Here is a 15,534-nt window from a genome sequence, read left to right as displayed (position 1 = left end):
TAAAACCTAGAAAGTTGTTCTTATGTGCAGTAATCACTAAGTAAACAGAGCAAAGAGTGCAGACAGGTTCATAAAAAAGTATAATTTGCTTGTTTATGGTCTAACTTTCTAAAGTTTAAATGACAAGGATTTGACATTTGTGACCCTTTGTGTCATAAGTAGCACGGGTATATTTGTAGCAATAGCCAACAATACACTGTATGGGTGAAACATGTTCTTTTATGCCAAAAATCATTAGGATATTAAGTAAAGATCATGTTTGAAGACATTTTGTAAATGTCATACTGCAAATATATCAAAACTTAATTTTTGATTAATAATATGCATTGCTAAGAACTTATCTTGGACAAATTTAAATGCGATTTTTGCACCCTCAGATTTTTAAATAGTTTTATCTCGGCCAAATAATGTCCTATACAAACTAACCATACATCAATGGAAACCTCATTAATTCCGCTTTCAGTTTCAGGAAATTTACCCTTATAACTGCTTTTGTGGTCCGGGGTCACATTTGTTGTTGCTTTTCAACGAGACTCAAACATTTCTGATCCCATCACCGAATCGCTTCCATTTCCTGAAATGCCTACTTCCCATGTGCAGCGAGCCAGACAGTGGGCGGGGCGTGTTCTGGGCGTGTGCGTGGCCAGCCAATCATATTGCGAATCCTAACGCATGGGGTGATTCGCCCCGCCCCTTCACTCACGCTTCTCAAAGAGCCTGCATGCTCATGTCCCGCTCACGCAGAATCAGAGACGCAACAGAAGCCGATAAGAAGCGTTGTTTTATCAACTCTCCTTTGGAACTTAGCTGTGTGATAAAAAATATTTTATCATATCAGTTCTTTTCTCTTAAGTTGGACTCGTATTTGGATATATACCGCGTGATAAAACGCGGTATTGTCAGTTGTCTCAGAGTTTATTCACTCGGATCAGCCCGTTTCCTGCGACTAGACAGTCTCCATCTGTCCCATCTGCACGACAGGACGGTGGACGTCACTGGACTTTTACGGATAGAAACTGGACGACACGCCGTGATTTGAATGCCTTTGCAGGGACTTTGCTGGCTTGTGTGCTGCAGACAAGGCTTCAGTTTGCTGGCTCGGGATCATGGGGAGAAAGAGGAGGAAGAGTCTTTTGAGTTACGCAATCAGGACGAGCACACACACACAGGACGGGTATGTTAGACAAAACCTAAGAAGCTAGTTGACTACCTAGACAGCACTGTATGATTTCCAGTATGGTTCATTTCTGTAGTTCAAACTAACCGATAGCTGTTCTGATGCCACTTATACTTTTTTGAAAACGTAACAATATTTTTGTATACTTGTTTTATTTTTTTTATATACTTGTTAATATTTCACTAGTCATAATCCCATACATAACAATTAACTTTTATTGTTTTTAAGCTAAATCAAGTAACATATTGACATTTTCCCCCGTTGAATTGTATGGGGATGTGTGGTTCAGATCACTTCCAACTAACATGTATTGCTAACGTTAGATACCTATTCCAGTTTACTAGTACCTTTTCATTTGATACAAGTTCTTTATGTTGGGTGTTTACTAGTAACTAGTCCTGCTTAGTACTTATTTACTAGATACATGTGTGTGTGTGTATATATATATATATATATATATATATATATATATATACATATATATATATATATATATATATATATATATATATATATATATATATATATATACATACATATATACATATTTATCTAGACACTAGTATCTATCCTAAGTGTCACTAGCTATATTACTTGTCTCAAGCAATGATTGTTTTGTTTGTCATATGATTATTTATATTAGTGTCTATTTATTCAGAACTAATTATTAGTAGTAAAGGAACCAGTGTTCATATAAAGAATAGGTGTTAGTGGTTTATTAAATAGCTATTAGTCACTGTTAGTATAAGTACTGATATGTAATGAATAAGCACCACTGTTTAAATAAATGGATATTACTAGTGAAATTGGAAAGGCTACTAGTTGTCACTACTGGATTGTATACCAGTAACGGTATAATACCATAATCACAGTCATTCTCAAAGACTCTCTACATGTGTATACTGTAATGCCCAAAGGTAAATAATTTTTTTTATATTCATACATTATAGACATACAGACATATTTTTGAAGCACTGACATGTGTAGGTTGATTAGTGTTGGAAATAGTGTGTGATAAGAACACCAAGGTTGTTCTAGCAAAACTAGTTTTTCTGGTCATATTTCCGTTTGCATGCTAAGATACCATTGATCCCAAGGTATTATTTGTGAGCCATTAATACATATGCTCACTGTGTATATGGTTTTGAGAGCTTTTTAATTCTAGCAGTCCTTTTAGTAGGACACCATGAAAATCAAAATATGTAGTTATAAAATATGTAATTGTCCTTTGTCTGTATGTCAACTATGCATCCAAAAGTATTCCACTGTTGTCACGCACAAGATCGTATTGTTGAGTTGTTTCAATATTAGCCTATATGGGTTAAAAAAGAGAGGCACAAATCATAGTGAAGAACAGAGATGAAGGGTTCCTGCGAAATGTAATGAACAGTGAAGTACATTCAGCTGAGCCAGCACTCAGGTTCCCCATCTATTTTATGCCTCTGTGACACTGCAGCGGAACACATCCGCATGATCAAATAATTCATAATGGCTCCTCTGTCAGTAAAATCTCTGGTATTGATCCCCTTTGTACACTAAATTAGTTTTTCAACAACCAGAGAGCCTTCCTCACTCTCACACAAAGGCAGTTTTGAGCATTTCTGAATTTAAGCAGAAATATTTCATCTCACACTTGGTGGATCCTGTGTATTTCTTGGGATGGCTACTCGCTTACAGCTGAAAGTATTCCAAACCCCATTATGACCCAACATCCACATGTAATGCTGGCTTACCTCAAGTGTACTGTCTACAGTTCATATCAGTTCTCTGATAGGCGGGTATAAAGACATATTGACATATGACGTATATTATACACACACGCTGTATGAGACACCTACTGGTTTTCTAATCGGTCACATATTGTGAAACACTGTTTTACACAAATGCACTAGGCCAATCAATAAGAAACAGCCTAAGGGACCTTTTGCGCCAATCTCTTATGGACTGACCTCTTATCTCTCCCTACTCCCTTTATCCCCACTCCATCTATCCTCTATGGACTAATCGCCCGGGGATCAATAATCCTCATATTTCCTTGCTGAAGTCTTATGCCATTAACCCATTTATGTCTCTGTGAAGGATTTCTATGCGCGTCTGTGTCAGGGTAATGGGGGTAGAATATAGGAGGTTAATAGGTCAATGCATACCCCTCTTCCCCAGGTTCATCATGTCCCTATTTTTATTTTAAAGGCACCAGTCCTTGGCACCAACTGGCAAGAAAAGACATGACCAGGAAGAAAAAAAATGCACTTTTTAAAGTGTTGTCAGATGGGATAGTCTAATAGTACAGGATCATTTAGACCTGAATGGGTGATTTTGGAAACAGAGTTTCAGAGAAACTCAGTTTGAATTTGATAGGATGATTAAATTTGATAAAATTGATCTGCTGAATGCTGCCAGTCTCCAGTATGTGATGTAACCATTAGATAATCTTACATAGTCAGCCGAGTGCCTTCCCAAATCTTTGGGTATCACATATACAGTAATGAAGCAGCTTTAAAGACTTGATCAGCTCTAACTATATGAATGGATGTTGTAATATGTGTGCCCATTTGCTGAGTCATTGTTTTAGGGCATGCAGAGCTTGAATTTTTATTATGATTTATCAATTTTTTCTTGCTGTTGCACCACTACAATTGACTGTTGCTGTTTTCACTGTTGCCACGGTGTCTTTATTGATTATTGATAAAAGATATTGATATCTAAAGTGCATCTGCAAAGCCAGGCTTCCTCTACATGCCAGGCAGGATCAATAGTCCAAGCAACAACCTTCAGTTTTCCCTTCCTAAGACAAACTAAGTGGCTGCTGCTCAGGACTTGGTGGGTGGCACCTATTTTTCTCGTTTAGAATTAGCACTCTCCCATTTTGGTGGTTTGAACTATCAAAGCTTATTCTTTAAGGACTTGTTGGAATATTAAACTTAAACTTGCAACATGAGAGATGGTGTCTATCTTGACTTAACTGGTGATTCAATTTTTTTAGCGTAGACGTGCCACCAAAAACAAGCTTGACCATCTTGGTGTTAGTCCATTATCTACCAGTCCATGATCATTTACATTTACTAATTACTAATGACTGGCTTAAGGTGCAGTCAGATTCACCATTATTCAGAAAATGGTGCAACATTCCAGAAATTTCATTAAGAAACCACACAAATGGGAATTTTGCACAAGGGCAAAAGATTTCCCCATTCGGATTTCACATCTGGTTCAAGTTGGTCATGTGAATTCACTTAAATGAGCAACAGAAAGCTACTTGGATTGAAAGTGACTTCTGTGTGATTGTGCTTTGCCCACAAAATTTCACTGAAATGTTTCTAATGTGATCATATTTCTATCACATAGATAAAGGCTTAAACTGGATTTTCAAGCTGGGAATTTTGCTGGCTAAATCAGTCTGGCTTAGTTTCATTACTTCATGATTTTTGCTCTGTTTTGATGAAGTATTAGCAACCTTTTCCCCCAAAACAAACTAAATACCAAATACCTCTAGAAGTTGGGCTTTCACTGTCAACTATTATTGCCGAAGAGGAAATGCATGCTTGGAAGATACGGAGGGTACAAAGAGGCCTGATTTGGCTGAAGTCTAGGAAAGCCCGCTCCGGAAACATCCATTGACGTGTTTACACAAAGACCTCCTCCATTGCACCCAACCCTCTGTAGGCCACACACTCAAGCAGGTGGTCAGACCCCACAGACGTGTGTGTTTGGATACTTCCTCTCTGCAGTGACTGTTAACGGTCCTTTTGTTTGTGCCGCAGGAGGCCGCAGTTGAATGTATCATCTCCACAGATCCACTTTTAATTCACACGTACATCTGCACTATATTTATGCTGAAATAAACCATATATTGTGTCCTATATCATATGTAAACCTTATATTCAGGCTTATAACTTTGTTATAACTTTGCTAACTTTAATACTTTTCTCATCCTCATGTTATTCTGAACCTGAATGACTTACTTTCTTCCGTGGAACACAAGAGATATGTTTCAACATTTTTTTTTGTCCCAAGTCAAAAGGAGGTCCAGTAACATTCTTCACAATGTCTCTTATTGGGTTTCACAGAAGAAAAGTTATAAAGGTTTGAAATGACATAAAGGTAATCATCTTTCCCTTTAAAGCCTTCTTAATAGCAAGCATGCAGCAGTGCAGTGCTGGTTCTGGGATCTGCTCTTCTGACGTCAGCCGCGTTCCCCAATCAAGCTGGCCAAACAGACAGTGGGAGAGCTGAAAGGGAGCTTCTGTTTGTCCTGCACGCTCCTGCTCTTCCCCCTTTTTTCCTATTTTGGAGTGACGAACATCCCTTGATTCACTCTTCCATGTTTCTTAGGAGACACAGAACTTTCTTTCTTTTTGTTTTTGCCATTCACACTGTGCCTTGAAGATGCTATGACACCCGCCCACTGCAGCTGTTGGGGTGAGGAGCAGGGCATCTTGGGAAAGAATCACAAACTGGCAGGAGTTCCTGGCACAGCCTCAGAGCTGTTAATGTATAACGGTAGAAAGCTTTGAGATGGTATTTCCCCCACAACCTCTGCAATGAGCCAAAATCTTGCGCTATGCAGGTTTAAATTGAGGTTTAATGTTTTGTTGTTGTTTTTGTTGGAGCGATATGGGCGAAATAAACCGATTTTCCATAACGCTACATTTGTTTTTTTCCCCTTATGTTTTCATTTTTAGACTTAGTTTCCCAGCAACACACAGCAACTTTGACAAACTGTTACATAAACATAAAAACGGATTGCATGATACCTTGACATTCAGTATACAAAGTTAAAGTGGTGGTCTTTTAGGCCACTCGGAAAAATGTAAAAAGTAAATGAAGTTTGTTTTGTTTGGCTAATCCTGCCTGTCCCTAAAAGTCCCCTCAGGGTAGAAGCATAGAAAAAAACAAAAAGCACACAGATGAACATCTGTTCCAGAGGCCCGTGGTTGGCAGAGCAGCGGCATTTCCGCCCTCTTACTCAACCCCATCTCTTGGGACACAGGAACGGAAGTGAGCCACGGAACGAACCCATCACAGCATCTCCTTCTGGATGAATCATCCCGCTCCTCATCCCAGAACGCTCTTGCCAGAGGTCTCGCTCACACGCCATACCTTTCCCAGTGTTCCTAACCGACTCAATCCCCAGATTAAGCTTTATTAGATATGAGAAAAACATGTGAAACAGACAGACTCATTTTCAGTGCTGTGAACTCTTTAAATGTCTTGGGAAGGGGTTTGTAGTGGAACCTATGACATTGAACAAGAATTCGGATGTGTGGTTTCCTGAATTTCATCTGGATTTGAATTGTGTTTTTTTTTTTAGCCTACAGGCTAAAAGGACATCTTTAAAATACGACTAAATGCACGTACACCAACATTAGCAAATGAATGAAAAGCGTGGGCCACTCAGAGGAGCCGAATGGCTAAGAGAGAGCAAAAGAGAGCGGTTTAATGGCACCTCTCAGTCTCTCCTGCTGAGCCTGTCCAACATTTATGGTGCCTCTCCACCCTGGTTAAACATTAAGTGAGTCTCATTATACACACCCCTTTTGCTCTGTAACACACTTTTATCTTCTTTCTCACCTCCATCCTGCTCTTTTAGCTCCACTCTTCCTCTGGCAAGGACCTCAGCCAGTCCATCTTCCTATGCCAAGTGGACATCTTTCCCTACTCCCTACACCATCATTGTTAAAGTGTGTGCGTATCTACTAAACTTAGCAGCTCTAGTTGTAAATTGTAGCGTGCTGGTCATAAAGCGTCTTGCCGCTGACCTGAATAGCGTTTCATAGATTTAGTGCCAAAACTGTCACGTGCACCTTAGAATACAATAATATTTCAATATTTATCTAACAGCAATCTTTTTTATATTCGAATAGCATTTAGCGTTACATTTTGCTGTGTTTGATCTTTTTTAACTGTTTTTTTTTAAATGTATATATACTTTTAGAAGCTTTAGAACCTCTGTACTACTGTTCAAAAGATTGGGGTTAATGAGATTTGGTGAATGTTTTTGAAAGAAATCAATTGTGCTCAACAAGGCTGCATTTATTTGATCATGTATATGTATTCTATGTATATATTATGTAAACAAACGTTTATTTTGGTTGCGATTAATCGCAATTAATTTATTTGATCAAATATTCAATATCGCTACTCATCATAAGTACTTGGTACATTATCAGCACAGCGTGAGACGTTCAAACTAATAGCACGTAATTTACATCTCTGTGATGATTGGTTGATATACCAGAGGGGAGGCTAGCCTCCCCTACAAGGTTTTTTTCCTCAGCACTCCTCAGGACTGAAGGTGAACACTCAGTGCTGATAGGTTGTATTTGTTTTTTATTATTATTATTTTTTTTTTTTCCAACGGAGGCACAAGAGCTCAGCTCTCTCCCAGCCTCCCCCTCCCCTGCTCTATCACTTAGTAATTACGGCAGTAGATTTGTCACATTTGCGTTAGAAATGCGGCATTTTCCAACTTCAGTTACATACATACAGTTACAGTTACTAGAAACTAGACATTTATATGAGTATTATGGTGACTCTTTTTAAAACAAAGAAAAGATATGGCCTAAAATAAGAAATAATAAATGTAAAAAATTTTTTTTTTTACACATTTCTCATGAAATGTTGTTTCTTTGAAAGAGTTTGTGTAAGAAAAGAACCGTCTTCTTGAGTCTTTAGCCCCATGACCCTCACGAGCCCTCAGCCCGGCACGGAACGTTCCTCCGAGGCTGTGCCAGAGAACTGAAACACGATGCCACAGAGGGGTGCCGATTTTGTCGCACACACATAGAGGTGCGTGTCTGTGAAAGAGGTCAAGGTGAGGGGGGCTAGAGTTACAGCTGATGTGGGGGAGTCAGACCGAGTCAGTTTACAGCCGGATCGATTCTGATAAACCTTACAGAGTCACTGGACCAAAGGGCAGAATCAGAGCCAGTGCATACCAGTCATTAACAAGAAGGCATAGGCAAACCGAGCGTGGCACCGCAGCCTGGGCTTGCCAGTGGGTGGGCGGTTGACAGGGGTCAGATGGACTCAGATCTCAGTGGTTAGAAATACATGGTTGTGTAAATGAGCCTCTTTGTAATTTTCCTGGAAATCAACTTTAACTAGAATCCACTCATAAACAGTATTTATTGCAAATTGCGGTGTGCTCGCTGCCTGTTATGGGCAAAACACTGCTTTTATTGACTACAGGACCACTCACAAGAAAATTGTTGGCAAAATGGTAGGAGCCAACAAATCTTTGAGGACACTTTTGTATGTTTTTTTTTTTTTTTTTTTAGCCATCACCTCCCAGAAGGTATTCGAGGCTTCACTTTGTGTTTGTTTTAGTTTAATAGTGTTGACAGAAGCAACACAGTTGAAAGCAGGAAATGTTTCCCTCTATTTCTGACATTGTTTTCGTCCCTTCCTCATGTACGTCATTTATGGGATAGTTCACCCAAAAATGAAAATTCTGTCATCACCCTCATGTCGTTCCAGTCCTGTATGACTGACTTTCTTTTGTGGAACTCAAAGATATTTTGAAAATCTTTTTTCGTCTCTACAGTGAAAGTGAATGAAGAATGAAAAGTCATACAGGTCAATATTCAGGCTCAATTACATGCATGTCATGTAGAACAGAGAGGAAACTAAAGCTGACATCAGATCTGTTCGCAAGGAAGGACAGTTTGGATTTACTGTCCAGTGGGTGTCAAGGGTCTGAGTGCTGGCTGCGGGACAGAGTTTGTCCAGAGGGGCTGGGCGAGGCAGAGCTGGGTTGGAATTGCATAGAGACGGATTGAGCACAAAAGTGCTCTATGTCTTTGTCAGTTCTAAGAACAGCCCTTATTTCTAATTTTATGATCTGAATGCAGCAGTCAAGTGCCCACGACTGCTAAGTGTTTGTGTGTTTGAATTAACTGCCAAGCACTACTAAGGAGGTGCTGTTAATAAGTGCACTTGTTTTTTGAAGTATGTTTGTTGGTTTATGACCAAGTGACTAAGTGTTAGCCAAATTGCAAAATTCAAATGCAAAAATGGTTTATAAAGTAACTAAATAATGTTCAATTTTTGGTAATTTAGTGTTGAAAGATGGTGAAGTTCCAGTGAAAAGGAAGTAGCACCATATCTTTTTGTGATGAGTGGGGTGGGGCCGAGAGCTGTGGGAATGGAGCAAGGCCAATGGAGTTAGTGATAATGCGCGACTCCTGAGCCACAGAAGGATAAAAGGGTGAATGGCACAGGTGTCGTGCATTATCCCTTTCTCCACCAGCCTCATTCCGTTCCCAAAGCTCTTGGCACTCACATGTTTATTCTGCATTGTGACATGCATTGACCCTTTACAAAAACTGCCCTAGTTTTGGTGCCAATAGCATTGCTGTTGCGCTACAGGCATCCCGAGTTCGAATCCCGACTCGAGGAACTTACCCAATCCTGCCCCCATCTCTCTCCCACTTCTCTTCTTGTCAGTTCTGATCCGTCCTATTCTAATAAAGGCAAAAATGCAAAATAATAATAATAAAAAAAGAAATGTTATGTCCGACAAACCATTCTGCTCTCACACTACCATCATGTTCTGGCTTAAGTTAAGAAGGTCAATGGGGAAATCCAAATTTAGACTGCTAGGTGATTGTGTGTTTGTGCGTGTGATAGTTTCAGAACATGTATCATGCAGCAAGTAGGAAGTTGGTCAGTTACCGTTCCGGTTTACATATGCAGAACCCATGGGGTTTTCTTTAACCAAGGGAGAATTTTAGAATCCAGTAAATGACCTTATGACTCACAGCATGGATTAGGTATTTGTACAAGTTGTTTGATAGTTACCATACAAATTACATGACTTAACTCATCATTAGTTGACAATTATGAAGGGTGAGACACCATAAAGCTGGCTAACTGCCATAATGACCTATTTCTACATTTTCTTTTGGTTAGCTACGTTGAGCCTCATCAAAGGCTTTCCAGGTCATTCCGGTTGACCTTTCCTGGACCCCTGCTGCAGTCCAGAGCTCCTTTCTCCTTCCGTCTTCCCCTCTTTAATATGAGCTCTGAGATGGGGAAGGGGAAGCCAGACCTGAGGAATGCACTAAAGAATCCGGACATCCCTCGAACCGTAGCCTGCCGCGCTATCAATCATCTGCGCAGGCGTCAACGGCTAAACATCTCAGACAGCTAGTTTTTGAAGCCACTGCTAGCACATTGTGCAAGAGTGGAGTTGAATGTATGGTTACTTTGAAAGTTTTCACCCATATGCTGGTGTTAGATTTTTGGTATAATGCCAAGCCATAATTATTTATAATGATTCATAATTAAAGACCAGCTATTTCATCACCAACCTATTTTTTTCCCCACCTGGAATGGCTTTTTGCTCATTTAATGTTTAAGGGAAGCATATATGACACTAAAATAATTCAAAAATATTAACTCATGTACTGTATATAGAAAATGTTAAACAAAACACCCTGATGTGCATTACTGATGACACAAATGAAGAGACTGACTTGTGTCACTCACACTAAATTACAGTAATTCATAGTTTTTACTCGAATGAAAAAAAAATACATTTGACAGAATTGTATAATAATGTTACATAGTGTGATGCTAAACCATTTACAGTTTTTCACCATACATAGTTATGTAACTTGCAGCTAACCAATAAACAGGCGTTTACTGTAGAATCTTTTTTTTTTTTTACAGTTGGTATTGACCACTGAAATTTTGGTATCGTAGCAACCCGACACTAAAGTTCTAAATAGAACCATATGATGTGTGTTGAACATTGAAACAAAGGAAGTGAGAGAGACATCCTTCGAGAATATCTAGCAGAGTTTACTGGAAGGCAAGTGAGAGATCAATACCTTCCAGATGCCCATGTGATCTGTCCTTTCTCTTTTACAGGGGCAACTAGAGGTCACTCTGTCTCAGCCCACTCGCACAGCCAACGGCACACCCTGGTGAGTTCAGCCATTAATGATATTTAATAGGTTGTGTGTGTATGTGTGTGTGTATATCTGTCCTACATCTCCCTCACAACCTGGACAGATAGATTTGTGAGTGCATACAGTACATATCCTTACAAACAAGTACTCTGGCAGTACAGGGATGTATCAGATGGTAATACCATCTTAGTTTGATATGAATAGCATATGGAATTAGTTCTTATGCTAACCAAAGCTACATATATTTGATCAAAAAAAATATGTGAAAAATTATTACATATATAACATAAAATATTAAAGTATATATATTATTTTAATGTTTTCAGTTTAAATATATTTACAAATATAATATACTTCCGTTTTTAAAAATAAAAATGCCTTTACTCCAGCCTTAAGTGTCACATGATTCTTCAGAAATCATTCTAATATGCTGATTAGTGCGCAAGAAACGTTTCTTATAATTGTACATTTTGAAAACAGTTGTTTTCTGCTTAATATTCTTGTGGAAACTGTATGGTTTTTCAGGATTCTCTGATGAATAGAAAGTTTAAAAGAATAGCATTTTTGGAAATGTACACACTTGTTACAGAGCCACTTGTAAGATAATGGTATGTGAGCTAGCCTGACTACTGTATGTCAGCTTTGGGTGTGTCACAGCACAAAGAATCAAGCACATTCACAAAATGCTTTACCATTAATCATCAAAAACACGGTCATTTTATTATATTATCAAGATTGTGAATCCTTGAATCTGGAGGAAGTGTGTGTGTGTTATAGCAGGTTGAGATTTGCAGGAAATCGTCAGCCAGACGGTGACTCAGTCTTTTTTATCGCATGTAGAGGTCGCTCAGTCTCATCACGGATTAGACACACACGTGCTGTCATCCTGAGTGCTTTCTGTCTCGCTCGGCTGGCTGGATGTGGAATGTCTTGGAGCGGTATTCTTGAGTAAACTGTATTATTTTTAGCAGAGGTCAGAAATACTCACTCCATCATACTGTCCTCACAGTCACCATGTCCGAAAGAATGCATTGTCTTTGTATCTGTCGCTCTTGGTTTATTTCTTCCGGTCTTTTAACCAAAATCTCAAACAGAAAAACATTCTGCTCATTTTTGGCTTCCTCCTGTTGCCAGCTGTTCTGCACTGTCAGTCCATTAATGGGTTAACCTGACAGGTCACAGCTTGGTGCTAATGTGTTTCCCACGTTTTAACAGCTGAGCGCTTGGACTTTCACGTATTGTGGTTTTTTATGAGAGAGGCGAACGTGCAGGTACACACAGAAACTAAATGATAAAGATGATCTGAAGACAACAAGATGCTGTGCAGTGCCAATTTGTTGAAAAACTGTCTTCATATTGCCTTTCTTCTGATCCCAACATTAGGAAAAAGTGATATATAAAATATTAAATATATAAAATATTAAATTACTATAAATCCTGAAAGGAAACTTTTTTTAAATGAGGGCATTCCAGAATGTCCCAGAGGGCTTTTTTTTTCACATTTATTTTTTTTATGGACAATTTAGCTTTCCTACATGGCTAAGTGTGCATACATATATACACATGTGGTCGAGTGTGAGCAGTTAATGCAGTTAGTTAATAAATAAGCAGCACTGCATTTTAAATGGATTAAAATCAATCATCTATTGACTACAGTTCAACATACCAAAAGTGTACCAATGGAAAATAAAGTTTTAGAGATTAAGTGTACTACAGAGGGAAGTATGCACTCACAGTGTAACAATGAATGAAGATCGCCTACTTCTTTTTTGTTTGTCGTCTTAATAATACTACGACAATGGGGGAGTTAGCAGTTAGCATTTCCTCACAGGCTAACTACCTAAAAAACTGATATTGTGTTCCTGTAACAAATCAATGATTTATTTCAATCTAGAACGTTTGTGTGTGTGTATAGTGGATAACTAGGTTATATTAGCTTTTATCATGATTGTGTGTTAACCATTGATTAATCAGGCTATTGATGTCTGTTACTGTAAGTCACATGGAATTGGCAGAAAAAGTTACACACAAAAGAATCTCCTTCATTCAGCAGACATTTATGGAGGAACGCATAATATATGTTTCCCTTATTTTTACCTTTCCTCCATCCCTCCATTTCTTTTATCAGTTTCCTGTCAGTGTGGGCCACACAGCTGGTTTGGGTTAGTGAGCTTATGCCACCGAGAGCGTCAGAGAGGGAGGGTTACACACACAGTGCTACTTTGCCTTCATATGAACCATTCTGTCTGGCAGTATTACCAACCAGACTTTCCAGTTCCATGACGCTATTCCACTGAAAACATACAAAACATTTCAATTCACGTCTCCAACCACAAAATGGTTTCATATGGCCACCTCACGCCTTTATTCTTAAATCTGCAAATCAGTCTTCTTCGGCTTTTAATATTATTATTAAATTTTTTTCAACATGCTGCACAACTACACATCTAACTGAAATACAATTAGCCTATGTGAATTGATTTCTATGTATTTTTGGTCTTTATACATTAAGTTTGTATAAGATTTTGTTGATATTTTTGAAAAAGGACTCTTTTGATCAAATATACATTAAATATCGGTAATATTATTAAATATTGTCACAATTTAAAATAATAATTTTCTATTTTTTATATATTTTTAAACCCATTTTATTTCTGTGATGGCAAATGTATTCTGATTTGCTGCTCAAGACACATTTCTTAATATTATCAGGGTTGAAATGGGTTGTGTTCCTTAATCCTTTAGCTGAAACTGTGACATTTCTTCAGGATTCTTTGATTTAATAGAAAACTTAAAAAAACTGCATTAACTAGAAACAGAAATCTTTTTTAACATAAATTTCTTTACTGCCACTTTTGGTCAATTTTTATGCATCCTTGAATACAAACATTAATTGTTATTTTAAATGTTTCTTACTGACCCAAAACTATTAAAATAACTTTGTGTGTTGTCATGGGGTTATAACTGGAATTCAGGTACTCAACTGGTTTCCAGGTCATTTTAGTTTGAGACTCTCAATGTCCAGGCTCAGTTTTGTTCTTGTACAGTAAGGAGAGAAAAGGTTTTGCAGCTGGACTGCAAAGGTTTCTCAGAGTGAATTTGCTTTCACTTCCATAAACAAGCACGATTTGCTTATTTTCCTTCCTTCCCCTCGTCAAATCAGTGCTCAGTGTGTTGCATTGTACATCTATCACCAAACAACAGCTACATGCTCTGCAGCGCTTTCCACTTTCCCTTCTAAGTCCTCCTTCCTGTTCTTTGTTCCTCTCTCTCAATTTCTTTAACCATCTTATGAGTCGAATTGATGTCCGTGTCTCTAACCATGTGTCAGCAAAGTCAACATCCCACTTGACTGACAGTTTGGTTTAATATTTTGTCTATGCTGCGTTATCTTATATTTTCATTTATTTGTATTTCTCTCTTGCTGTTTCTCCCTCAAGGCTTTCATGTCTAGATTTAGAGAAAGGCTCACTCATTTTCCTCTCCTCTTTTTATTATTCCTGTCGTTTAATCCTGTGTGACAAATTGCTTCCTGCTTTGCTCTCCCTCTTACAGGAAGTCGACTTGGAGGCCCCTCTTGGGGGCCACTGCTGTGGACTCTGGGAAAAGAGTGGGCAGCAGTGGGTAGGATTGGGATGGGTTTGATTGGAAAGCCTTGGAAACCTTGTAGACACACACACACTCACACACTTATCTCACAACCCTCACCTCTTTACAGATCCACTATACCAGTCCAAACCTGCGTTCCAGCTGTGACTATTGAATAAACCTCTACTTTACAGTTTCCAGACATAAACTTCAAACACGCCTCCACATCTAACACACACTCACTCAGACGATCACACAACACAAATCCATCTATAAACTTCAGTCTTCAGTCTCACATCGGAAAGAAAATGACAAATGAGACCTCTAAATGTCCCAGTTGATTCTCTTACATGACAACTTTAAATAGAAAGCAAATGGACATTTTTAAAATAACAGATCTTAGTGATAGATATGTTTTCATCCAAGTTATTTTCTCCATTATAGAAATGGAGGGAAATTGGCACAAAATAGAAACGGAAGTGGTATACACTGGGGAAGCCATTTGTGGCTGTTTTATTAAATATGATTAATTAATTGTTTTAGAGCACAATAAGCAACTGACAGTAAATATTTCAGAGAGCTACAGTGAATGAGCCAATCATTTTAATAGGAAAAATTAACATGCAAATTGTTTAGTCTCTTGGCTTGTTGAGACAAAGTCTTATGACTTTACCTAGGAATATATTTGGTGTGTTTCTATTGTAGTTTATGCATGTGTTCTTACTAAATAAAAACTCTATCTGCCTCAAGTGAGCATATCCTTTTTTTCTAGCTTTTGTTTACATTATGGAAAATTTTAATATGAACATCACTTTGAATTTAAATTCATCCCATACTGAATTACAGTATTTG

At 38.3% G+C, this 15,534-nt stretch overlaps 1 protein-coding gene across 1 annotated transcript in view; it reads left to right on the top strand.

Annotated features, from left to right (window-relative positions):
• Positions 1-697: 697 nt before the first annotated feature.
• Positions 698-15,534, top strand: part of plekhh3 (pleckstrin homology, MyTH4 and FERM domain containing H3) — a 37,699-nt gene continuing 22,862 nt past the window's right edge. The window contains exons 1-2 of the mRNA XM_052550768.1: positions 698-1,174; positions 11,054-11,109. Of these exons, the coding sequence (XP_052406728.1) occupies positions 1,040-1,174; positions 11,054-11,109 (191 nt within the window). The 5' untranslated portion in view covers positions 698-1,039. The remainder of the gene's footprint in view (positions 1,175-11,053; positions 11,110-15,534) is intronic.

Source organism: Carassius gibelio, chromosome B3, assembly GCF_023724105.1.
Source record: "Carassius gibelio isolate Cgi1373 ecotype wild population from Czech Republic chromosome B3, carGib1.2-hapl.c, whole genome shotgun sequence".
Lineage (NCBI taxonomy): Eukaryota > Metazoa > Chordata > Actinopteri > Cypriniformes > Cyprinidae > Carassius > Carassius gibelio.
Note: the sequence above shows the minus strand (reverse complement) of the source record. Positions and strands in the feature narration are given on the sequence as shown.